Source organism: Athene noctua, chromosome 23 (assembly GCF_965140245.1).
Source record: "Athene noctua chromosome 23, bAthNoc1.hap1.1, whole genome shotgun sequence".
Lineage (NCBI taxonomy): Eukaryota > Metazoa > Chordata > Aves > Strigiformes > Strigidae > Athene > Athene noctua.
In genome coordinates, this window is record NC_134059.1 from 4,485,802 (window position 1) to 4,512,419 (window position 26,618).

General features: G+C 51.7%; 1 protein-coding gene across 8 annotated transcripts in view; it reads right to left on the bottom strand.

The window, feature by feature from the left end:
- ANKS1A (ankyrin repeat and sterile alpha motif domain containing 1A) overlaps positions 1-26,618 on the bottom strand; it is a 110,033-nt gene that overhangs the window by 8,849 nt on the left and 74,566 nt on the right. For 4 of the 8 annotated variants that reach the window (XM_074925659.1, XM_074925660.1, XM_074925658.1 and 1 more), the window contains 8 exons: positions 21,522-21,628; positions 6,186-6,284; positions 5,629-5,781; positions 5,363-5,470; positions 1,383-1,547; positions 886-1,011; positions 602-673; positions 93-179 (listed from right to left, as the gene is read on the bottom strand). In XM_074925659.1, the coding sequence (XP_074781760.1) occupies positions 93-179; positions 602-673; positions 886-1,011; positions 1,383-1,547; positions 5,363-5,470; positions 5,629-5,781; positions 6,186-6,284; positions 21,522-21,628 (917 nt within the window). The other 4 variants (XM_074925664.1, XM_074925665.1, XM_074925662.1 and 1 more) reach the window with 3 other exon arrangements.

Below are 26,618 nucleotides of genomic sequence, written 5' to 3' on the forward strand. Positions count from 1 at the left end.
TGGCTTCTGGAGCCACTAAATGTGACCTGCAACCACCCAGGCAGGTGGGACCGAAGGTCTTGTCCCTCCAGACACCAACTTCTGAAGCTCACCTTGTTAGAGGCGTCAATGAACTTCACCCCTTTGTACGTGATGGACAGTATTATGGTTGGGATCTTCTTCATATGCTCTGTGGATTTCTTCAGAAACAAGAACATTCAAGTGACCAGTTGTGAATATATGTTCCTTTCTTCACCACCCCAGAGAACCCCCAGGCCACTGCCCACAAAGGTGGGTTTTGGGGGTCCTGGACCAGGAGTAAGAAAGCCTGGTGGAAGCAGAGGGGAAGGAACAGGGACGTGAAGTGGCCCCAGCACCCCCTTCCCCAGTGAAAACACCCATTTCTCCCTCTGCAGAGACCTTCCCACCATGGGGAAAAGTGCTGGGAAGAGCAGCTCGGCAGCGGCACAGCCTCTCAGGTGGCCTGGGCCCGTGCTCTGCTCACGGGGAACCTGCAGCATTTGGGGAACCACAGCTTCACTGGGATCCCCCCATTCCCGCTCCACATCATCCACCACAGGCTGTGAGCGAATCCCCCCCCGTGTCCCCGTGACCTCCGTACCCTCATCTTGGCACAGGCGTCCTGCGTAGACTCCGTCCCCCGGAGGTCTTTGATCAGCATGGAGCCCAAGTACTGTTTGGAAGAGGGGGAGAGGTTGAAGGCTTCAGGGAGGAAACCCCGTCAAACCCACGGCAATGCCACGGCCCCGCCAGCGGCCAAGCACCCGCGGCTGGGGAGGGACAGGTCACCCAGGGAGGGGCAGGAAGCGTGACAACTCCAAACACAACAACCCAAGCCCAGAGCCTCCTCATCCTCGCCACCCCCACAAGCCAAAAGCCACTTACGTTGGCCTCGTACCCGCAGGACTCGAAGATTAGCTTCTCCGGCTGGTGCTGCCAGTTTTGGACTGGGGCGTAGGGGGCAGCCAGACTCGGGGGGCGCAGGGTCAGCTTTGATTCCCGACGGTCCTCCTGGAAGGGAAGAAACATGGATGTGAAGCCAGAACAGGGCTAATCTGAATCGAAACATGGATCCCAGGAGGACTCTTTGCGTTGATGCAGTTGAGGTTCCCAACGGCTGAATCCCACAGGGGCTGGGAGGAGGCAGCACGCCGGGGTGAACGTGCCAGCACTCATGGAAGTGTCACCCATTTTCAAGGTGAGACTAAGGCATAAACGAGCTGCAGGCTCGAATGCTTGAGCCAGCAACAGTGTGGAAAGCTGTGTCCGACAGCTCCCTGGCTCTCCATGTGTCGCCCCAACTCCTCTCTGGCTCCAGAGAGGGGGGAGCCTGCACTGAGCAGTGCAGAGGGGCCCCAGGACACACAAAAGCACCCACTGACCTGTGCTTTGTAGCGCTCAGCTCTGGAGTAGGGAGCAACCTCAGTGCCACGGTCGTGTTGCCTCTTCCCGGAGTCCCCGGAGGGCAGCAGGAGATCGGCAGATCTGCCCGTGCAGGAGTCGTTCTGACTCAGGGGTGACGACGTCTGGGACATCAAGTCCTGGCACTGAAACAAGCAGATACCACAAACCACCCCGGTCAGGCTGTGCCACAGCTGTGCCCACCCCTCGCTCCCCTCTACGGTGCCCGACACAAAGGGTGCAACGAGCAGATAACGGGGTCAACTCCTGCTCTACAGACTCTCGCCTCAGCACCGCTGATCACCCCATTTATTTTCCACATGATAGCCCCGCTTTGATCCGGGATGGTTTCAGGCAGGTATGCAGCCCCGAGCACCCCTCTGCCTCCCGTGAGCTCACTCCAGGAGGGCAGGAGACACACCGAGCTGTGGGCAGGGTGTTTATTGAGGAACAGGCTCTGCTAAAGCACTAAGCAAATCACTCAAAAGCCGCTGACGATCAGCCACCCCAGGAGAAAAGCCCTGGGAGCCCAGTGAGAGCCCAGCCCAGATGCCTGACAGCCTGGCTCTTACTGCAGGCAAGATTTGCTGCCTGTACGTGCCAACCAGCCCGGCAGACAATGCGGGAAGCTCACAGCTGCAACACGCATTAGTCCTATTCAACGGACTTGCTTAATTTGCCATTGACGTCCTTCCGCTCCCCACGCCGGAGCCAGGCGCTGGATCGCACCAGCTGTAGCACCAGGAAATGCTGCAAATGGCCCATTCTCTCACACAGCCTCCCCGTCCAGCATATCAATCAGTGGATGCTGCACCAAAGGACTCCTCTCCCCCCCTCCAACAACCCCGCCTGTAGTCTCATCGGTCTCAAGAGGATGTTTCAGAGAAGTGCAGATCCTCAGCTGGCTGCTGCCCGTTCGGGCTTTTGTTGCCTGAAAAAGGGGGCGTTGGAGCAGGGGTTGAAGGTGCAGGGTTTGTATGTGGCACCTTCCCTGCTCCCGGTGTGGTACCAGTGTGAAACCTCCATTTTTTTTTTTGGCACCTGAACCCCAATTCCTAAAAAAATCCAGCGTGAGCAAGCAGGGCACAGCAGCCCAACTTGCTTCAGCTAAGAGAGTTTTGGTTGAAAAGCCTTGGGAATCCAAGGCAAGAGCGAAGAGTTCTCCATCAGGGCAAGGACCAAATGTTTGGGAGGGGAAACTCCAATCACTCCCAATTCCCGCTCTAGGAAGCTGATCTGCAAACCACCCTGATGGGGGTGTTGACTGACAACCAGCTGAACAGGAGCCAGCAGTGTGCCCAGGGGGCCAAGAAGGCCAGTGGCATCCTGGCTTGTGTCAGCACTGGCGTGGCCAGCAGGGACAGGGAAGGGATCTGAGCCCTGTGCTGGGCACTGGTGAGGCCGCCCCTCGATGAGTGGGTTCAGTTTTGGGCCCCTCACCCCAAAAAGGCCATTGAATGACTCGAGCGTGGCCAGAGAAGGGCAACGGAGCTGGGGCAGGGTCTGGAGCACAGGTCTGCTGGGGAGCGGCTGGGGGAACTGGGGGGGTTCAGTCTGGAGAAGAGGAGGCTGAGGGGAGACCTCCTGGCCCTCTGCAACTCCCTGCCAGGAGGGGGCAGAGAGGGGGGATGAGTCTCTGGAGCCAAGGCCCCAGCGCCAGGCCCCGAGGGAATGGCCTCAAGCTGCCCAGGGCAGGGTCAGGCTGGCTCTGAGGAAGGATTTCTGTGCAGAAGGGGCTGTTGGGCGTTGGAATGGGCTGCCCAGGGCAGGGGGGAGTCCCCGGGATCCCTGGAGGGGTTGAAGAGTCGGGCTGAGCCAGCGCTGAGGGATCTGGGGGAGTTGGGAACGGTCAGGGTGAGGGTCATGGTTGGGCTGGAGGAGCTTCAAGGGCTTTTCCAACGTGGATGATTCTGGTATTCCATGAAACACTGGGAGGAAGCAGCACGAGACGCTCATGCTCCGTGGCACACTGCCCTGCTCCTGAGCTCGCAGGTTTGCTGCAAGCTCAATGGGTTTTGCCAAACTCAGCTCTCAAATGTCGGTTTTCAGGAAGTGAAGGCGACAGCTCCCTGCCCAGCCAACCCTGATAAAGAAGGGCCTGATATCCAAAGGCTGCCACTCTCACTGCAAAAAAAAAAATAATCAACATCCACTAATCACATCGAGTGCTATTTGGCAGCGAGAGCTCTAGAGAAGCCCAGGGAGACCCATCTCTGAGTCCCAACTGGCACGATGGAAACGCCAGGTCCCAGCTGCATCCCATGGCCCCAGCTGAGCCACGTCACACTCCTGCCTGTGGGAAGGCTGCCGGCCTTCTGGCCAGGAAAGGGGAGGAAACGCAGTTCAGCGTTCCCCTGCGGTGCAGGGCCCCGTTAAGATCTCTTGCAGCACTGATGCATTTGCACCCTTCAGCTCTGTTTTGCACAGGAAAAATGGAGTTTGACCCACAAAGAATCACAGAATGGTTTGGGTTGGAAGGGACCTCAAAGATCATCTAGTTCCAGTCCCCCTGCTATGGCAGGGACACCTCCCACTCAATCATGTTGCTCAAGGCTCCATCCAACCTGGCATTGAACCATTCCAGGGATGGAGCATCCACAACCTCCTTGGGCAACCTGTTCCAGGGCCTCACCACCCTGACAGTAAAAAACTTCTTCCTTATATTTAATCTAAACCTCCCTTCCCTCAGCTTCCACCTAGTACCCCTCTTCCTATCATTACAAAGGGGGTACAAAGTCCCTCCCCAGCCTTCTTGTAGGCACCCTTCAGGTACTGGAAGGCCACTATGAGGTCTCCCCAGAGCCTTCTCTTTTCCAGGCTGAACAAGCCCAACTCTCTCAGCCTGTTCTCACAGGAGAGGTGTTCCAGCCCTCTGATCATCTTGGTAGCCCTCCTCTGGCCTCATTCTAACAGTTCTATATCCTTCTTGCACTGGGGGCTCCAGAGCTGGACACACTATTCCATGTGGTGTCTCACAAGTGCAGAGTAGAGGGGCAGAATCACTTCCCTCAACCTACTGACCCCACTTCTTTTGATGCAGCCACGAATCAGGTTGAAAAAAAAAAATCTGGTTGAAAGAAGAAAGCTAAGGGTTGGTAAACTCATCTACTGCTTGAGTGGGAGCACATCTGTCCAAACACATGATGATGTTTGCTGTTGTGGGGCCCAGCCAGAGCAGAATTTGTACAGCACAACGCCAAATTTGTAATCTGTTTTCATTCTGCCCAAGTGCTCCAGGTGCTCCGGCCAAGTCAGAGCCAGGCTGGTTGTTACGTTTCCCAAACTCTGCCTGACCATGCCCGGAGTGGGAGTACTGGGCTCTGCATCATCTCCAGCAGCAGCCAAGGTGCATCCATGGGAACTGTTTAACACAAAACACTCCCTCCTCCGCACGGCCAGATGTGCAGTTGCCTCAATGCTTCAAGAACTTTCTTCCTAAACCACCAAGTATCTGAGAACCAGGAGTAACCCAAGCTGCCAGGTCAAATCGATTTGTTTTAATAAGAAAGAAGCCATTTAGGTTTTACCCTTTCTTGTTTTTAAAAAGCAATGCAGTTTTCAAAGATTACTCTCTGCGCTGATTACTCTCAATACTTAGCTTCAAAGGAATTTTAACTTAAATATTGACCTTTTTTCCCCTTTTTTATTGATTTTGCTAGGCAGGATTTCCTGTCTGTGAAAGCAGCAGAGTAAGGCTGAACATGCCTCCCTCTCTGAGCCTGGGTACCCATCCAGGACCTGAGCTCTCAGTAAACACCCTCTATAGATCTCCGAGTCTCCCAGGGGGTGACAGCAGCTAATCAGAAAGGGGACAATTATTCCTGACAGACCCAGGTTTAGCACTTTGAAAGAAAGGGAGGAAAGTGAAGGAGAGCCAGGGCAGAAGAAAGCAACCCGGCCACCGCCGAGCACGCTCCGCACAGACACATCAGCCCAGCAGGGAACACAAACAGTGACTCACTCTCAGCTGCGAGAACCGCGGCGGCTTTGCCGGTGGCTCCTCGTAGGGTCTGTCTGCCAGGGAGGCGATGATCCTCTTCCGATGGCCCAGCAGATTCACCTTCAACACCTGCAGGCAGAGACCACGGTCACTGTAGGTTTTTCCTGCCCTGTTTAAGCAAAGCTTCCCCTCTCGGAGCAGCGCTGCTCCCGTTTAACACAACTCCCCACAAGTCACAGCCCCCAGGCAGGACCTCACGGCTGTGGCAGGAGAAAGGCAACACTCACGTTTACTATTTCAAGCTCCCAGAGGTTTTTCACAGTGTCAATAGAGCTGTAGCCGCTCGAGAGGAAGGACTGAATGTAGTCCTGCAGCCCCAAAGAGTCGAGCCATGCAGGAACCGAAGGCTGGCTGTTCCCATCACAGCCCAGGGGTTTCAACTGTAAAAACACAGAAAAGGGGTTAAAAGCCCTGGGGGGCTGGGATCCTAAGGCATACAGCATCAAGTAAAATCAGTTTAAAGGCCACCATCATCTCCACTAGCAGCTCTGAAGTAAAAACCAGTCACTGTATAAACAGGGAACGCACTTGAGATCAGGACTGGCAGGAGGAACAGTCACCCTCTCCCCAGCACAGTCACCCCCCCATCCTCAGAGCTTGGCGGAACGACATACTCCTCCTCCTCCCTGCTAGTCCCAAACCCCTTTCCCCAGCCCCTGCCGTCCCGCCGTGGGTCACAGCGCCGTGGCTGGAGTCACAGGGACTGGCTTCAGTTTCCTTTGCTTTCACAGCCGTGCTGGGCAATGGCCCGTCCCTGTTTCAGGCGAGGGGTGTTGGTGCTGACCTTGGGGAGGGAGCGAGCAGCCTGGAGGAGCTTCCGACGGTGCTGGGGGTCACCGATCCCGATGTCCCGAAGGTCCTGGTCCTCCATAACATTACAGCCCTGTGGGGACAGGAAGGAGCAACATGGGAGCAGAAGGCGAGAGAAGCCACATCAGCACCCTCCTGACCTCACCTCCCAGTGCGTCCCCACAGCAGGAGGAGGAGGAGGAGGAGGAGGAGGAGGAAGGCTCCCACGCACAGCAGCTCTGCTCCATGTACCAACCTCAGGCACGGAGAGCACTGACATGAGAGGGGCCGTGGCACACCCAGCCCCGGTGGGGCAGAGCACTGTCACCCCCTCCCGCTCGCAGAGACGCTTTCTTCATTGCCCGGGTAAACCCCAGCCCCGCTGCAGGCGTGGCGCCTGAGAAGGGGCACTCACTCTGCTCAGCCTCCCTCCACGGCCACCGGGAAATCTAAATTTCTTTCCGTGAGAGCAGACAAACTGGTGAAGGTCAGATTTATCCACCAGCCTCCAGGCAGGGAGGCAGCCCACCCTGCTCAGGCAGAGCAGCTCTGGTTGCCACACAGCGCTCTGTTACAGCCCATTTTCTGCCTCCCTTCCCTCTGCAGAACAAGAATGGGGGCGCACAGAGCAAACTGACTTTACCCCCCTCTTAAAAACCTCCATCACAACCTGCTTCCCTGCCCCTCGTACCTGGGGAGAGCTCAGTGGGAAGCCCGGGCACGTCTCCCCGTGGCTGGAAGAGCCACGCTGCTGTTTGACCGAGGGCTTCGGCTCGAGCCTGGACCCCCCCCACCCCAGACCTGCCTCCCTCTGCTCTCAGGAGAGTCACAGCTGAAGGTCTGAGCTGACAGCGCTTCGCTGTTCCACATTTTGGTTTTATAAAAGAAACCTAATTAAAATTGGCTGTTGGGCAATACGCTGCTGCAGGGGCAAGCCGGCTGCGGGAACAGCGGGCTGAACGGCCAGGGCTTCAGGAGGGAAAGGCGAGGGGAAGATCGCCAAGTATCCTCTTTAAAGGGCAGCAAATGTTTTATATTCCCTCCCACCCCGCACTTTCTGCAGTATTTCAGCACGTACGTTTCGCTAAGTGCTCCCTGCTTTAAGTACAACGGCCAGTTGTGAAAGCAGGGAGCTGCTCTCCGAGCAGCCGACCCACCTGAGCATGCCCCTGTGGGACGATGCTGCCTCTTGCAAGGGCAGAGGAGGAAGAGGAGGAGAAAGAGCCCTTCCCACTGCCCCGGCCACTCTGGGATGCTCCAGGACAAGCCAGGGCAGCCCGTGGAGAGAGCTCGCCCTTGGCAATGGCTTTAGGAGCGTCACCCTGAGCGTTTCACGGCGCCAGATGCCAGTCCCACAGCCGAACGCCGCCCGGCTCGCTCCCGGCAGTGCCAGCAGCCACTTTGCTCCTGCCTTGCTCAGTTTGTGGCAGGTCTAGGTCACCACCGAGCCCGGGGCAGCATCAAACCTCCCTCCCGGTGTGATAACTGCCAGCAGGACCCCGCGCCGCTCGCCACCCCCACCAGCCGCAGAGATAAGTGTTCACAGAAACACGGAATTAACGCTACAGATAAGAGCCGCCCGGAGCAACACGGGAGAGCTGCCCTCAGAGGCCAGGCTGCAGAGAAACAATTATTTAGCAAATGACAGTGGCAAATTAAAGCGGTGGGTGGCGGGGAAGCGGGGCCCTGCAGACACTCCGCCACTGCCAGCACCCACCGCCCGAGGCGGAGGCTCCTCTGCCTTCATCCTCCCTGGGCAGGCAGGGATGCCCGACGCCCTCAATTCCTGGCAGAACCGAGCCCGCAGATCTGGAGCAGCCAGTCGCAGTCCAAAACCATTTGTCTGAACTGTTTAAACAGGAGAAAGAGCTGGGACTACAGACCCTGCAGCCTGCAGGGTGGTTTGCTCCCTTTTCCAAAAGGTCACTTCATGCCAGGAGGCTGCAGGGTTGGTCTGTGGTGCCACTGCCCGCTGGACAGAGCTGCTGCCACACCTTGAGATGGCACGGTGACGGGTGGCAGGGGCACGGGGCCACACCGATACCTGCCCTGCCCTTCTTGGATTGCGCCCCACATCCTGCAAGCAAGGCCACGGGAAACCCCTGGGTCTCACCTGAGCGGCAACGCTACACACAGAGTTCCCTGCAAGGACGTAACTATCTCCTACAGGCTGTTCTGTGCACCCCTCCACTGCACAAAATACGTTTAAAAAAAAGGCTTTTTGTTGGTTGAAGGCTCCGAGGGTGCCCATTAGGTTCAAGAGCAGCAGCAGGCTCTGTTGCATCAAGAGAAAACCCCCTGTGTGAGTAAAGCGGGGAGGCTGCTGCTGCCAGAGGCAAGTGATGGCTCTGGCTCGTTAGCAGCAACATCCCACCCCCAAAAAATATGAAAACATCCCTCCTCTTTCTTGCTCACAAATTTTAAGCCAAAGAGCCACATTTAATGTGCATTCTTGTAACAGCAGGAGATTGTGTGCTCAGCTCAGGGGAAAAGGGGAAGGATTAAAGGCAGCTTAACTCCCCTGACATGCACCTTACCTGGCACAAGCATTTCTGCACTACAGCGCTGCGACAGGGGTTGCAGAAGGTCCTTGGGAGGCAGCGTATGTGCGAGGAATCCATCTCCTAGAGGGAGATGGCTTTTAAAGGGCTTTTTTAAACGGGCTGAAGAGCACTAGAGCAAGTAATGGGATTTCTCCTGTAAGCCTGGAGAGCAAAGCGCTGCTGCCCTGCCTGGGGGAGGCAAAGGGAAGCGCGGGAGGGACTGACCCACCGAAATCCCTGCAGCAGGGTAATGTCACACCTCGGGTACCCAAAACCTGCAGTTCCTGACACCTCGGCCCGCAGGTGGTGTGGGGGCTTGGGGAGCAAGGGCACAGCTCACAGCAAACCCTTCACGCACCCACCAGGGCAGCAAGAACGAGTCGCAGCCAAGTGAACTGCGACAACGGTGATGGGGAATCTTCATGTATAAAAATTAAACAAGCTTGCTGGTTCTATTTACATTTTTACTCATGCTTATTTTCCCAATGTTGAGCCTTTTTAGTGCTAAACCACTTTAGCACAGCGATGCCTGGCGAGCAGAGCCACGCTCCCAAACAGCAGGACGGGGCTGACGCTCTCCCAGGACGCCTGTTTTATGCCAACACGGCCAGCGCCAGGCCCAAGGCAAGGCAATAGGTGTTTGCCCACTTTTGGAGTCTCAGATTCAAAGAAAATCACTTGCTATGTAGCAAGGATACAAGCTAGTTAAAAAACGTAAAGCCTACAGCTTTCTCCAACGCTCCTTATTTTTATGTGTCACATTAAATTCCCCAGTGCCAGTCCGTATTCTCAGGGTACTTAACAAGGATAGACAAAGCACAGCAGCTCCAAATAAATCATTACAGCCTATTGTGCATGAGCCTCCTCCTAGAGAAACGTCCTTTAAACCCATCCGGATTTCATCTCCTATGAAAAAAATAATCTGCCACTAAAATATTTAATTAAATGCAAACACACTGGAGATCTTTTAACCTTTGCCAACCGAACAGATGAGTTGTTTAAACCAGACTTTAAACCTGTTTGCATTTAACACACCCTTCAGACAAAAGCCAAGGGACAGAGATGCGCCACCTGGGCCACCACTGCCACCTGCCTCCGAGCCACGCTCCTCGGGCACAGCAACTGCCGTGGGTTTGCTTGGTGCCCTGCTCTCCGCTCGGGCTCCTGTGCCGGCAAAACCACCTCTCTGCTCGACCACCAACCCATGGCGGAGCACAAAAAGCCCATAAGGCAGGAGGGTTCCCAGCCACGGAGACCCAGCGGCTATCGTCCTTCCCGGCCTCTCCCAGCACGTCTCACCCACTTCTCACCGCCAGCCCCATCCTTCCCGGGCTCACGCCAGGCACGCGGCTGCTGAGGGGTCTTAGCTCTGTCCCTGAGCCAGGCAAGAGCCGTTTCCTTGCTGTAGTGAGGAGGGGATGACTGCAGACACGTCCACACCCAGCAGCTCGCGGAGGAAAAGGGAACAAGGCATTCATCACCGAGATGAAACAAAGCCTCTTCCTTACAAAGGGCTGCTCCAAAGGGAGACTTGCTGTGACGCAGGGCTGCAAAATTCCAGAAAAACTGCTCTAAGGATTTCTGAGGGGTTTTTTGGGGGAGTTTGTTTTTGATTTTTAAACAATATCCCAATACAGGTTTTTGTTTGATCATCTTTAGATTTTTTTTTCCTTGGTTTTTTTTTGGTTGTGGGTTTGTTGGTTTTTTTTTAAACAAAGGTTCCTTTCGGTGCTGACGCAGATGGGCAGCCAAGTGAGAAGGTGCCACCTCCCAGCCTGAGCCCAGGCCCCAGTCAGCCCCTCGCCGGGTCCTCTGAGGACGGGTTCAGCAGCTACCCGAGGCAGGGGAGAGGACTCGCTCTGCTGTTATCCCAGTCCTCTACACTCCTCCAGCAGCAGCCTCATAAATGCCAATTAGAATCAAAAAGACTGTCCAAAGACCTATTTCAGACTTTATTCATTGTGACAAGTGCTTTTTACCTTGCGCACTTCTGGGGCTGAGTGGAACCAGCACAGCTCAGGGCTGTGCCTGGACCAGAGCTCTCACCTTCCCCACCCCAACACCTCACTGGTTTCTCCTCGCTTCCATCAGGAACCAGCTCTCAGCATTTCCTGCACCACAGGGGCTTGTTCAGGATTTGTTCCTCGAACACACATCCTTCTGTTAATCCAGATTTTAGTGCAGCACCATGCACACGTGTTAATCAGTCTTGGTAGAAAAATCTTCAGCAATTTTTTATTCCCAGAAGAGCTGGGATGATCCCTAAAAAAAATCCACCAGGAAGCAGAGGCTGAAATACTTTTTGCAATGGGCACAGGAGCATAATTTCCCCCCTAAGTTTCAGCTGCACACTCGTGTTAGGTCGAGGAAGGGAGTATTTCTCCAGTGCATCTCCAAGGGGGTGAAATGCATCACCCAGATGAGTCCTGCTCTGCTCCCACTGGCAACCTGAAAAATCAGTCCAGCCGCAGACACCCGACACTGGGCAAGGTGAATCCCACTCCCCAGGTCCAAACTGGCAATGACTGGCTGCACACAATCCCAAAGGGGCTTTCATTTCCAACCCTGGCCTTCAGCTTCCTCAGAGCTGAACTGAGCTCCCTCTGTGGAAAGGCACAAATACACACAACTACGAGGGGCACCGCTGAACCCCGTCTCTGCCCTCTGCCTTCCTTGCCCCAAAGATCTGCCAGTGACCTACGTCTCTCTCCGGGCTGCCCTGGGGTGCCCCAAAGGATGCTGGTGCAGCCGACCCACCTGCGGGAACACAAGCTTTTAGAGAAGGGTCTGCTTTAGTCATGCTTCACATCTTGCACTTTAATTAAACAGCCTGCAAGGCTCCAGGTTTCTCATTAAAGGGAAAAAAAAACCACCAAAAAGCACAGTCAGAGGTTACACTGTAGGAAGGTAGCGTCCCCTCCTGCGGGTTAGGTGACCCCGAAGGCAAGCGTGCCAAAATCAGAGCTGCTGAAATCTGCCAACATTCCTCCTCCAGCCGGGCACTCTGCAGGCACTTAACTACCCAATTTTCAGATGCTGCTTCTTGCACAGAGCCTGGCTTCAGTCCATTCTCTCTTTCCAGCTAAGGAAGGGCCCGAGGCAAAGAAAGTTTCGTATAGGACGCGTAGTCTTATCCAGCCAGCAAAAGCAGCTTAATGAATCCCGACTGTCTCGCTAAGCTCACGCTAACACAAGTGCTGCCTCTGTTACTAAACCCTGTATTAAAGACAGGCGACGGACGGCAGGGAAGACGGGGACCAGAATGTGTTTGCTATTAAAAGCAACAGATGCAAAACCCAAACACAGCTTTTCCAGACTACAAAGGCTTCTGCAAACATCTATAGCAGAGTGCCTTCAGCTGCATGAGCCAAAGCATCCATTTTTTCTTAGATTAATGCATACAAAGCTCTTCCCCCCCCAGTATATTCAAAACAATTTGCATCTTGTCAAGGATTTTGCTGCCACTGCTATTGCTTTACTTTTGGCAACCAAAAGCCTGGATGTGGGAGATGGAGATGCATCCAGCTCACCACAGACCCAGCCTCAGCAGGGATGATACACAGCAAGTCCTGAGAACAGAGGTTGCACCTTCCTCAGCCTCAACACCACTTCTGATTTCTCCTTTTCCGGTGAAAAATGAATCAAGAATCCTCATTTTGGTCATCTTGGTACCAGCCAGCTGTGGCTTTCAGGAACTTAATGCAAACCGGGCAGTTCAGGGCTTGCAGTCCAGAAGATAGTGGCTCAATCACGTGCCCAGCAAGGGGATTTGGCGAGCTCCGTGTGGCTCTGCCTGAGCTCCCGGGTGCTCCTCCTGCCAGACTTGTGAAAATCCACTGGGCTTCACGGCCTTGCAGCCTCGGGCAGCATCCGAGGATAAGGGAAAGCAGCAAAACTCAGAAAGATGAGCTTTAGTGAAGGTATTCCTGGGAGCTGACAAAGCCACAGAAGCTGGCAACGAGCTCTCCCTCCCCAGATCTGTTAGGAGTTAATGAGGAAGCACCTTCTTTCCCTGCAGGTTTGGAGGCTGCACATTTGGCCTCATCCAGCCCCTCCGAGCTGCTCAAACCCAGCGAGCAGGGTGCCAGGAGCCACCAGCGGAGCCCTGCAGAGCCTGGCCAGCCGACCCCCTCACTGCACAGGGGCTCTACGGATCTGCACTGGGAGTAAAAAGCCCCGCTAACATATCTTGTTTAACAGGACAAGAGCAGCTAATGCCTCGTTAATGGACTAATTTATAAGCTTGTCCTAGAAACGAGCTTGCATTCTGTCTATATCTGCATGATTTGCACTTGGGGGCTTTTCACCCGAGACCCCTGGTGATAGCACAGAGCATCACCCCCTTTTAAAGACCAAAAAGTTCTAAAAATTCCAAAATAGAGTCTTGATTACAGGCAAATGCCCAATCCCTACGGGTCCATCATCCATCCCTGGCTGCTCAGCCCCTCCAACAAACCTGTGCCAGTGGCTTATTTATCTCAGAGCAGGCTGCCGACCCCAGAGCCAGGACCTGCACACGCCAATCTCAGAGCCAGGACACCAGCACTTGGTCACACAAATATAAATTTGTAATTAGCCTTGTGATTCACAGGGTTTCATGCTTTCCCTTAATGGTATCTGCAGTTTGAGATAGTTCAGTGGAAACTAAGGGAAAAGAAGTGTTTGTTTAGCTGAGGGCACGACAACAAAGCCCTAGCTCTTCAGAGCACTGATTGTGAAAAGGGCTCATATACAAAACCCTACAATAAATCCTAGATTAGCACACAGCCACTTCATTTTTGTTTAATTTTCTTCCCCAAGCAGACTGGCAGCATGACAATAGCAACGGAGGGAATCGGTCATGGTTGTCAACTTCAGGCAATTTTATTGAGAGAAAAAAAAAAATTAACTGCTACTTTAATGGCTTTTTTAATGTTTATTGGGCCTGGAGCTACTAATGAATCAAATATAAGTATCCTCTAAATTACCAGTTCTGGTCCACCCACTTTGCTCCTCAAAACCCCACTCCAGACTCGCTGCTCTCCGTGAAGTCTGTTCCCATCATCTGTGGAGCTTCAGCGCAGCTCAGCCACGTTTCCCCGGCCAGAGCCGCGGGTGAGCGGCCAAAACTCTCTCTCAAACCCCGAATCATCGCGTGTGCCCGCTCTCACCATTCCCTTCCAGAGAAAACCCAAAAGCCCAGACCATCGTGGACAAAGCACGGTCCTTGTGAACCACCCAAGTAGCATCTGAAACCCACTTGGAGAGCTGTCAAAAAAAATTCATTTCATTGTATGAATTCGATTCCTGCTCAGACGCTTGGCAGAAACCCTCACACAAGGGTCCAATTCCACTCTTAGGGGTGTTCATCCAGGGCATCAAAATCAATCTGGGGACCAAGGGAGAAATGCATTCCCAGTAGGTTGGCAGCAATGATAAACACTCGACAGTATCGTGTAACGTGGCTGATGTACTCCCTGCCTATGTCAAAAATAAATGAAAGCCATTTCAGTAATAAATCTGCCAGCCTGCATGAACCAGGCCAGAGAGATCCCCGAGTGTGATTAGCAATAGTTAAAGGGCAGATTACCAGCACATCTAGGTATTAGCAGTATTTGCTTCCACCTGCAGCAGCTCAACACACACCTCTTCACAAGCTCAGTCACTGAATGCTGCTGCAGGGCAGAGCTTTGCAGCTCAGACTTTGGGAAGACCAAGTCCAGAACCAACCTGGAGGAACAGAGCTTGCTTCAGCTGGAAACCAAGCCTACCTACCCAGGAACGATCTACACAGGGGCTTACCTGGGTCTATGCTAAAATATTCTCCAACATGCCAAGTTTTCTCTTTGTTTCACCAAGTGTAGAAGCAGTAAAACCTTCTCTGTGGGATCTCTGATAGGTTGCTATTCTTCATAGATCATGACTGGGTGCAAAACACTACTGGAGTATGTCAGTTTTCCCCAGATGACTACTGTAAAATAAATTTTACATGAAAATAGATAAAAAAGCTCCTGGGCACACACATTCTCAGAGCATGCTAAAAGCCTGGTTGCTGCCCAGGGGACCAGCACCTGCCAACCAAGTGGGGTAGGTATGAGGTGGATCATGGAAGGGAGCGATGAGGACCCCAGGAGCCCCCCCATGCTCCAGCAGGACGGGGATCAGGTGAAAATGAAGATCATGGCAATGTCAGCCAGCACCCAAAACACGGGGGTTTGCAGGGCGAAGGAGACCCTGCTCCGTGCTGGCAGGGCTGTCCTCGGACCCAGCCTGGCAGACACTTGCTGAGCTGTGCTCACACACCAAGCCCATGCCTCAGCTCTGTATTTTTATCGTTTGCTTGCACACACACACACACAGAGGAGAGAAGAGAAAGGTTCTTTCATAACAAAGACCACTGCAGGCTAATCTAACATGGCACTGAATTACATTTAAACAAATTAATGTCAGTACTCTAAATTATTTGTGGACATCCTGTTCTTCCAATGCCATCATGTTTCTACCACTTCTCCCCAGTATTAAAAAAAAATAAAAAAATATAAAAAACACCCCAGAGGAGCCCACGGCACTACACAAGGAGAACAGATTTCCGTTTCTGATGCTGTCTCGTTGAATCAGCATTAGCTGCTTTCCACACACTCCATGGGAATCCAGGCTTGAACAATAAAAAAAAACCCAATAAAAATGGTTTATGTTCTGTTTTACCTGCTCATTTGTGAATCAAAATATCTTTGGACTGAATAAAAAGTTCAACTACAGAATCATTGTACAATTGCCAGAGCATGTGAGGTTTGCCCTTCTCAGATGTCAGCCTGAAAAGTTGTCTGGGGGTAGCAGCAAACATTCAACCCTCCAAGGGAAGGAAAAAGCTTTTGCAAGTATCTCAGACACATTTATGGGATCTGCGGGATCACACAATACTGTAGTGAGAGAGAGTGCAGGTAACGGCATTTCCTTCCCCACTTCTGCGGGGGAATTCCACCACGAATTACCCCAATTCCTTCTTATTACACTGGCAACGTCCCTTCTTTCCCCAGAAGAGCAGAGTCCAGCCCGGCCTCTCCCTCTGGGTCACTCCTGTGTTTGCCGTGGAGCACTGGGATGCACTGGGATGCCCTGTGCATCTCAGCCCAAAACCAGCTTCTCCAGGGACCTCCCGAGAGGTCTGCCCTGCCGCAGGGGCACTGCTGACCGCAGGACACACGATGGGACCAAGCTCTAGGAGCGAGAAAATCCCTCTTGACCATATTCTTGTGACATTTTCCTGTTCTCACAGCTCCTCCAGCTCATCACCAGTCAAGGACAAATTAAGTCGATTGACAGTGCATTTTCTGAATGACACTGCTCACTCATTGCTACGGTTTTGTGATCTGACCTTTTAATTTTCTCCTCTTGTGAAGGATGAAGCGATGGGTCTCCTGAAACCCCACGCATATACAAGGGCTGCATTCCTCCACGTGGGAGGTAGCAGCGCTGGCTTCTCTTGGGTGGTGGGGTATTCTTGGTTCATTAGTACTGTTAACATTTGGCATGCAATTCTGCTGAGGATTTTATTCTACTTGCAAAGCTGTATTTTTGCTAAGTCAAGGACAGCACAGCCAATGCCAGTAATACTCAGCTAGCAGCTTCAATTCAGTCATGTTTACCCATTGCACAAATAAACCTTTCCCCTCTAATGAAAGAATTCCAGTAGGCTGCAAAGCAGAGAAGGAGAATTTGAAGCACCATCTCCGTTTTAGCTTTTTTTAATCCCCAGCTGGCTGAACAGACTGCTTTTTGAATTAAACCCCCATATTAAAAGCAGAAGCTGAGTGTCACAGTCCGATTGCCCCAAGCCAGCGATGCTGGCAGTGAAGGTCACTCGGTGGCAACGGAAAGGATGAGCAGATGAAGCTGCTCCCTTGGATGATGGGGTTCGTGCTGGAGAGTAACAGCAAGAAAAACGGGGAAAGCCTCTTTCCCAGCATTGCCCATAAACACAACAAAGCCACCATAAGCAACTTAAAGGGAATATAAGAATTTCTCCAGACACAGAAATGTGGCCCAGTATGCAGATGTCAGTATTCGGAAAGAGAACTCAGTCTTTTAGAAAAACTAAGCTACCTAAATCCATCTCTTACAGCCCTTTTCTTCCCTCGACCAAGGCAGAAGATTACACACAATCTGAAATAAACAGATTTCAGTCCCTTCCCAGAAACACGTACTGACAAGTAAGCTTTAACCTCATGTCAAAAGGTTTAAATAATCCTGCTGATTTGTGTTAGCAATATCCACCCTTGACTGGAGTCAATCTCTGATCAAGATCATTTACCCTGAACTAATCATAAACATTCTTGGTTTTGCATTTGATTGTGAAACCGGTCAGCGTCGCCGAGATGCTCTCGTGTGCCTTATCAAACGCTGCAGCATTTTGTGGTGTTCTGCAGATTTAACAAGAATTTTACATCATGGAAACACTGATCAAGAAACCCTGCTTTCAGTGCCAGAACAAAGCAAGACAAACTCAGCCCGGCTGCAGCGTCCCGCCCCAGTGCCTAAACCACCCAGCAGTGGTGTCCAGGCAGGGTGACAGTCGCTGCATCGACACGTTAACACTTGTGATTCCCTTCTCCTTACTACGGCTGCGACGACTTGTTCCTCCCTGACAAGCAATTCACAAGCCCTCAAAAATCTCTGCAAGTTCCAAAAGTGAGAATATTCCCAACAAGCCCTGTCAGACAGCGCTCAGAACCAACTGGTGCTACAAGTAATATTCTTATTTGTCCTGAATTCCCCCAAAAGAGAAACAGCACTTGTATAGGCACGCGCCGACACGAAGAGCATCTCCTGACTGCAGCCATCACTCTTGTACCAAAGCAGACCTGAAGTGCAACAGAAAGCTGTAGTTTGCTGACAAGTGAAGTGCTGATCTCACAAGCCTGCGGGCAGGGGCTCCTGCTGCAGCACGAGGCTCCAGCTGCAAGTTCCCCAAACTCTCTCCCAGACGCCGAGCTGGAATTCCCAAGAGCAGAGAAACCTCAGCTCAACATTCATAGCCCACCCCAGCTATCTGCTAAAATACACTCCTACCTTCCCTTTTTATAGGAAAACCTGTAAAAGGTTCACAGCTCACGTTACTGTTTAAATCTCCAACCCTGCCTCTTCCATGCAGCCTGTGGAAACTGCAGGTCTCCAAAGTCTCCTTCAGCTGCCAGTGCTGCCTGTCGGAGCGTACGAGCAGGCTCTGAGAGAGGGAGCAGGACTGTTGCCTCCTCCCCACTTCTCCTGGGGGCTGCTGGAGATGCCACTTGCACGGAGCTGCCACCAGCCACACGGCCAGAGGCGAGTCCAGAGAGCGCAGCAACCGCCCAGCGGCGCATCCCCGGATTTCTGCAAGTAACGGAATTATTACTCCTGGAAACAATGCATGTTTCTGCCTTCCTAGATTAACATCTAATTAAGCAGCCCAAATACGTTTACAGACCACTTTTCAAAATCCCTTTACCATACTGCGCATTCAGGAATCATTTCCCTTATCTGGGGGGGGGGGTAAAGGCTTTTGTAATACAGGGCGCAAATGAACGCGAGAGCCAGCTGAAAATACACAGGGAATTAGGAATTCCTGAAACCCAAACTAGCTGAAGTTTAGGCTACAAGAGCACTGAAAAGCACCAGGCAAGCTTCCTGCAACCTCAGTTTTTGTCTCTAACCTACTCTGTGCTACCTGCTGGGTCGATCGTGCATTTTAAACACGTATTTTTCTGAAGAACAGCACCAAAGGCCACTGTGCCAGCAAACACCGGAGCCAGTCCCTGCTGCGCTCACAGGACAAGCTCTTTGTTAAGACTTTTCATAATCCTGCTGTAACTTACTATCTACTGCAGGCCGAGTATTCATCACAAGTATATTAAAGAGCTCTTCTTCTGGGAAGCAGCCCCTGTTCTACGGTCCCTACACATCTAACGGTTTGCTCTTGCAACACTTTTCTCATCACCCAGTGCACAAGCTCCTTGTTTGCTCACAAACAGGACTGGGGCAGCAAAGGAGCATCCTCGGGGCGCTGAAAAAACCCCGCAGCCCTGCACCTAGGGAGCAAAGCAGTGTGCAGTCTTACACAGAAAACGTTTCTGTATCAAAAGACACCAACTTCTTAATTTTTACTACTAAAACTTAATTAGCCTCGTAGCCCATCTGGCAATTTGCAAACCATTACCCAGCATTCTTTGGACCTTGAAATATTTAACATAATGAGGCCCTAATAGGGACTAATCCTGTCACAGAAACCGTTTAACTTCAGGAAAATAATGCCACTTAGTTTGAAATATTCTTCATTAGCAATTGAAAGTGGCAGTTAATAAAGAAATTGTTATGTAAACCAGAAAAGGAATGGACAGCCTGCCATGCCAGGAGCCAAGCAGCCAGGTCCTTTCAGTACTTGCCACACTAGCCAGCTTCAGTGCTTCCAACAATTTTAATAATTCATCTGAGTACCTCAAAATCGCTACTGAAAACAAACTAACTACTTGTTCCTCATTTGTACTATATCTGAAGGTTTAACATCAGGTGCTGAAGGCAAGTAACACCACAGAGGAAAAGATTCTTAATAATTAAACTTCCATTCTGGGCTGACTGTATTAGCTTGAAGTTCCCAGGACGTGGATGAAAGGATTTAAGCCAGTCTTGGCATGGGTGCCAGAGTCAACTTCCTAGTAAAAGGGATAAGCAGCAAAATGGAAATCAGCCAGGGTTTGCAGGAAATCTTTGTTAAATTATTTGACCTTTTAAATTTAAGAGGAACAAGCAAGGAGGGTGTCCCATTCCCCGAAACCAGCAGAAGCTGATTTCTTACACCGGGACCAGTTACCCGTCATTGGATGGGGAACATCCAGCCAGGAACAATATTAAAATGTAACTCCTACCATATACAGCATAAAAATCACATAGTGAGACATATACAACAAACCTTTTCTTTCATCTTACAAATGACAAAATTCTGCATCAGAGAGTTTGCAGCTAAGTGTTGCTATTTACTACAAATAAGCACAGTCAATAAAAATTCCTGCTTCCGAGCCTCCAGCTCGCACCTCTCTGGGGAAAAGTGGGAAGTTAATTTCCTTCATTATTAAAGTCCTGTGCTGAGAGAGATCTATCATCACGCTCGTCAGGCAGGGCCAGGCAGAGTAAAGGTGTTTTATCTGCTACCTGCTGGAGTGAGAGCAGCCCACTGGCACCACTGAGGTCACAGATCCATCACAGAGGATCCCAAGCAGGGATCTAGGGGGTGATATTTATATTAAATGCGTTGTACCATCTCCAGAGCACCCCAGAAGCTGCATCAGACGGCCCCAGCACACAGGGACTCCGAAACCTGGCACAGAGCTGGAGGCACCCGCCTCAAGCACAGTGGTCCCAGTGGCCGGGGGTCACCGGAGAGCTGGGACCAGCTGGGTGGGACACGGCAGGGCTGGAGCCCCCCTGGAAGGGCCAGGGTTGGGGTGGGGAGCAGCGGGAGCTGTCCCCCATCCTGCACGGCTGCGGGTGGTGTTGGAGCCCAGCGAGGGCACCTGGGATGTCTGTGGGGGCAGCTGGCCCCACACCCTGCCCAGGGAAGAGGGAAGGTGCCACACAGAGGACACGGCGGAGGCAGAAGGGCGCGTGGCAAGAGCATCGCCCATCGCCCGCAGCTCTTCTGCGGAAGGTGCAAAAACCACAGCAGAATCCAGCTCTCGGGGGGAGCGTTGGCCCTACGGGGAGACAAGGGGGTAAGCTGCTTGCCACGGGGGCCACGAGGTACGGCCCTAAGTTAAATACTGTGGCAGCATCCAGGGCTGCTGGGGGATCCCACGACACTCGCGAGGACGCTCATCCTGTCGGTCGGGTCATTTTTTTAAGAGAGTAATTACATCTTGCCTTTAAGGATCCCTACCGAGGCTGCTCCGATGGGCGCTTCCTTGCCCCTCCACTCATGCCCTACCCAGCCTTCCTCCAGCTGCCCCCACACCCCCTCCCCACGGTCGGACGGCTGCTGTGTTTTCCGAAACTCCTTCAGGCAGCTCCCAGGCACACAAGGTGAGATCCGCCGCCAGAGCAGCTCTCTGCACCATCCACAGTACCAAAGAGATGCTGCCGCTCCCTTTCCAAGGCAGGATATCACATTGGCCCAAATGACTTTTCTGAAGGTTTACATCCATTTTTAGAAATTCTTTATTTGCCAAAATTGGGAGTCCACACTCAAAAAGCATTTTTTTAAGCCATGCAGGAAGGACCCTCCTGCAGCTCATCACTCCATGCGAATTCTCAGATTTTTCCATCATGCAGCTTTAAGTTTCTAGACACCGGTTATTAAAAAATCCCCGCAACGTTAAGCATTACCGTGGTGTCATCATTAGGTTTCAGAGCCAACAGTGTTGCTACAACTAGGTACAGCTAATTAACATCCTGCCTGCATGCTTAGAGTAAGTATACTTCCAGCAAGAGGTCTACACCGCCTTCACAGTCCAGAACTCAGAGTGCTCAGTGATTTCTTCAAAACACAAGTGAATTTCAGTTCCCGTTTCAGGAGTAAATTGGATAGTAAAGATTTAGGGGGCAGAGTAAATAAAATTTTATATCAAAGTTATAGTGAAAAAAATAGAACACCTGAAATAAATGTGAAGATGAATGACCCTGACCCAACACAACCCTCATTTTTTCCTTTTGGCTAATCTTCTGCATGCCCCTCGAGACCGTTCTGCCGGGCTGCAGGACCCCGACCTGCTCTGCAGCTGGCACGGGGTATCGCTACCAAGTAAAGGGTTGTTAGAGCCCGTGAGTCCCACCCAGCAACTTACCAGGAAGCGGACATCATCAAAGCCGTTCAAAAGCAGCTTACTCTCATATTGCTGCAGGCCAATGGACTCCAGCCACTCCCCGACACTCTGCTCCAGCATCCGCGAACCTGACGAGAGAGGAATCGGCAGACGCTTGAAAAGGGAAAAACCGTTAAGGCGGTAGCAGCGGCACTCTGAGGAAGACAGATGGCATTGCCACATCATAGTCATTACCATAAAGAAACTCAAAAAATTATGCTCAGAGTACAACAAATCAGCTGGCAGACAATTCCTCTTGTGTGCACAGACCATGGACAACAAGCTTCCAGTGCCGCCGCGGGCTCCGGGTTCAATTTGTATCCCAGTTAACACTCAGAGAAAAACCAAACCACCTTGCCCGGGCAAACTGTTTAGAAGCACTCCTGGGACCATGACATCACATGCACTGCTCTCAGGGCTCAGGCGAGTTTCTTGCCAGGCAAACACACGAAGCCCAACCCCACGGGGATGCGGATCCACTCCTTGGCTCATCTGAAGGGGGCGGGAGGAGGGCAGCAAACTTTCACCCGAGGCATTCCCAGCCAGTCGTAGGTGCGAGGGAAGGGAGCGGAGCCGCTCGCCAGCGCACAGAGATGTGCGGGTCCTCTCATCCATGCAACTTCGGATGCACTACCCTGCTCAGCGGGCCAGCGGAGAGGGCCAGGAGCACTGGAGGCACAAAGCAGCTAGAGAGAAAATACATCTTCATGCAGCTGAGACACAAAACAGACACGACGGACTTTCAGAAAAGCAGCAGAAGCCAGACTAGAGCAGCTGTCCACAGGAAGACATGCAAGACAAAGAAAGCACACAAACTGCAGCAGAAGAAAAGAAGGGCTTATACTTTTTTTCCCCAAGCAGTCCTGAAAGAGGCAGACCATGGTAAGGGCTTTTTCTCGCTGTTATCGTGTTAAGAGGAGCAGAGGCGCGAGTGACCCCGAGCATGAGTCTGAGAGTCCTGGCACTGGCATTTTACCACCTAGGCGGGTGCATGGCATTTCAGCAGCTGCTGGCTGCCCCGGGGAGTCTAACTACACCGCTGCACTGGGATCAACGTGGTTTTCACCCAGTACATTCAGTCCTGCCAGGTGTTTGGTGCATGCTTGTATTTGCCCTTCCTTCATTTTCTTCAGCTAAGCGCAGCGGCTGCATCCGAGCCCCTCATTCAGACAGGGAGCAGCTCTGGAGGAGGAGGCATTTTAGTTCCTTGTTTCTAAACCACCTCAAAACAAAAAGAAACCAAATGCAAGCACACTCTCTCCTCTTCCTGCAGCAGCTCAAGTCCGAGACATGCCCTGGCACCTTCTCTCAGCCTCTGAAAAGTGAGATTCTTCCCGACACCCTATGGAAGCTGTGCAGACAAGCTCTCCCTTCCCTCACCCCTGGGAAGAGAGTCCAGTGACTTGTTACTCTCCTCTAGAAAAGCTTGAGACCTTAGATACGACAAAAAAAAAGTTCAGAGATCTCCTTTTCATCAGGAAATTTGCTATGCAAGACAGGCAGAATTTTTCAGGCTTCTTAGCACATCTGTTTCAAGGGCATACGCAAATAAAAAGATGATCAGGAAAAGCAAGTTTGCTTTCTTTGAACCTTCAGGTCAGCTGAAGCTGTGTGGTACCTTCCAAGCCATCCTGCCCACCCCCGCCCGCTGCAATGGCTGCACAACGCAGAGCTCACGGTGTTATCTGGAAATTCTTGGGGTAAGGGATCCTGCTGCTCTGGTCCACAGGAGAGCTCCTCTGCCAGGCGAGGCGAGTTCGAGAGAGCTGGCCAGTCTTTCTAGTGCACACTGCAGCACGAGAAACGCAGAGATCACAAAAGGTTTCCGTCTCCCTCCCCTACCACAGCCTGTGCAGAAGGGCAGCATCTAAACCTGGAATTCATGCAACAAGCTCCCGCTCGCCCGGGCTCTCCATCCTTCCCTCCGTCGATCCTCGGCAGCAGCCAGGAGCCGCGTCCCCTCACCCAGCGATTGTGCGTCCTTGCAGAGCGCTGCAGCGTTGTGCTTTGTCTGAAGGCAGCGAGCTCCACGCTTGCCGTTCCACTCTCAGTCCTGTCTCCTGCTCTCGCACTGCCTGTCCCTCCCTTCTCTTCATCCTCTTACCCCTCCCAGCTTTTCCATCCACTGTACGAGCAGCGAGCAACCTTCGCAGCAGAAGCTGCAGGAGAGGGGAGGGAGACAGCAGCTTTATAACTCTCTGGTGGAAATGACTGACTTCTCAATATTTACTCAATGATGGACTACACGGCTTGGGTTTTCAAAAAATGATGTTACAGGTCTGCTTTGACAGTTCCAAGTGATTTGTGGCTGGCTCATATTTAATTTATCGAGAGAGAGGTGAGGAAACTGCTTGCTGCCTACTACAGCATTTCTGGAAGCAGTCAGGGAATTGGCAGAGGGAATGAAACCACAGCAGTTCCTTCCTCTGAGCTCCTGAATTTTGTTTTAAAAAATTATTTACTCTACTCAGCGTAGAGTGTACTTTGTACACTCATAAATGTATTTCTGCTTTTAAAGGGGAAACCTACAGTGACACCAAGCGCAGGTTTTCTGTTTTTAAAACCACTTCAAATCAAGACAGAACGAAACAGGGGGTAGGTATCTGGAGGGAGAGGAACGGATGGGTTTACTTTAAAAAGAAGAGAGCAGATGCCCCAAACACCCCAGGCTGACAGTAAAGAAGCCCAAAATACACTCGATATTTGCATGTTACAAGGACAACACAAGAACAAGTGACTCCCAGTCACTGTGCCCCTCAGCAAGAGCCCAATCACAACTTCTGATTGAAACAAACTCCTAATTCTCAGCTCCATCCTTCTCCTTATGCTTCACATTTTAGGAATCCTACCTTTAAAAGGTCTGTAGATGGCAGAGGGGAAACAGTCAAGAGAGTGTAGTTAGAAATAATTAGAGTATTCAAAAGTTGCAAAGAGAGCAAGCCAAGCAATTCAGTTCCTCTTGCAAGACATTTTTCAAGTAACACAGCATGCTTCAAAGAAAAAAGGAAAGGGAGAGGGCTACCAGGGCTCAGAAAGGTCCAAGTTATTGTTTTAATAATGACCTTCAGTGCAAAGTTTGAGTCTGGAGGACAGAATAAGTATGTGGGCCACGGCGAAGAAAAAGCATCACCCTGTTTGCTGATGGAAACTGGAAACAGTTCAACGTGACCCGGTGCTGCCTGAATACACGAGTGTATGTGTTGATGAAACCACTGTCCAGACACAAAGTGAGCGTGCAAGAGAACCAAGTCAGGCAGTTTATTGCCACAACTAGGGACATCGTCAGCTCAAAGTCCTTAAATCCACTGAGGGGGCTATAAAGTCAGTGCATTAGGCAAGATGGATAGGCAAGGAGGATGTAGTCATTAACACTATCAGATACAAGAAACACAGCCAGCATCCAACTTTACTGGAACTAAGATCAATTAGCTAAATGCAGATTGCTAACAAATTTCTCCCTCTTTTGTCAAGTAAAACACCAAGCACGTTCCTCGTGTCTTAAGTCAACGGCAGAGTTAAGTCACCAACCCCAAATGCATGCCCTGTCCAGTACAGCATGCCTCCTGCCTGCAACAAGCTGATTTATTGAGCAGGGACCACTCATCTCCTCTGTTTTGGGGGAGAAAAATGCTGCCTGACAAATCACCGTAACCCAGGGAGCAACACACAGGTTTCTTGTTCAAAGCCAGAGTGAGGTAAGACGCTGCAGTGCAGTGGGGTTGAGTTTCTGCTGCGAGACCTGCACTCCCCTACTCCTCTGACTCACATCTGGAAGGAAGAGATGATCAGAAGTGGGTTACTGGAGCTAAATGAACCCATGACTGCAAAACACACATGCAGAGAGAGACAGACTGAACACAAAGGTCTGTTCCCAGGCCAAAAAAACCTTTAAGGCAAAGGTTAGGTGGAATCCAGCGTCCTGTAAGAGATGTTCCTTGATTCCCCAACCTTGAAAAGCACTTACCAACACGATCAGCAACAGACTTCTCCTCTCCTCCTGCCTGTACCACCCCACCCCTGGGAAATACATTTGAAAGATTTTAATACAGGCTCTACCAGGAAATCAGAAGGTCGAACCTGTTGGCCAAGAAATAGATTCTAGCCCCAAATTCTAGAAAGATGTCAGGATACATCTAATTATCCTATCATCCAGGGGCTTCAGAAGTTTAATGTGCTCATCGGAAACACCACAGCAAGACACGGAAGTTTTGTTACCCTGTTTTATGGAGAAAGGCTTTACGGTACAGAAACCAGCTATTTGCCCAAATTTGTATGGGAAGTCTGGGGCACGGCAAGGACCTGAAACCAAGCGTCTGTTCCAGCGTGACCCCAGGGGTCCCTGCTTTCCCTAGACACAAATCAGTTGTACGCAATAACTGCCTGCACAAACAGACTCCAAACGTACTTCTCTCCGCAGTAACCGCCAAGAGAGGCACTTTACCTTTACAGACAAATTAGTGATTCCAGACACCAAACTAGCCTGGAGTCCCCGCACCCTCAGAATCCACCGGTTTTTGAGGATGTGAGAGCACTTGGAGAGTTCCCTGCAGCTCCCTGCTCATTTGTGATGTGATCTGAAGCATTAAAACAGCCCTAACAAAGCCCTGAGGAGCAAAAGCTAAGTACTGCTAGAAAACAAAAATGTAAGGGCGCACGCACCCCAGGCCACCCTTCATCCTCACAGCAAGGGGGTGGCACAGCACTGCCCATGCTCTGCCTGGCTGCACTCGTAGGAAAGGAAGGAGAAATGGAACATGTACAGCAGCTGCTCTGCCTACCAGGGCTCCCGAACCGAGCGGAACACAGCAGAGCCTGCAGGAGGATACTTGGCTTAAGGACAAGGCAGCTCCTGGGTCTGCCTGCTCCCAGAGGCGGGTGTCCATTTTGCTGAAAACTCCCTGCACAACGGCAGCTTTTGCTGAAGAGCTGGCTCCTCCTCTCCCCTCCATGTTAGACCTCTTCACTAAGGATATTGATCCATCACACACACGCTGCTACAGCTACGGCCCGGCTCGGGGAGGGGAGGGCTTGTCATAAGGCAGGATGCTAAACACTTGCCGTCGGATCAGACTAAAAACT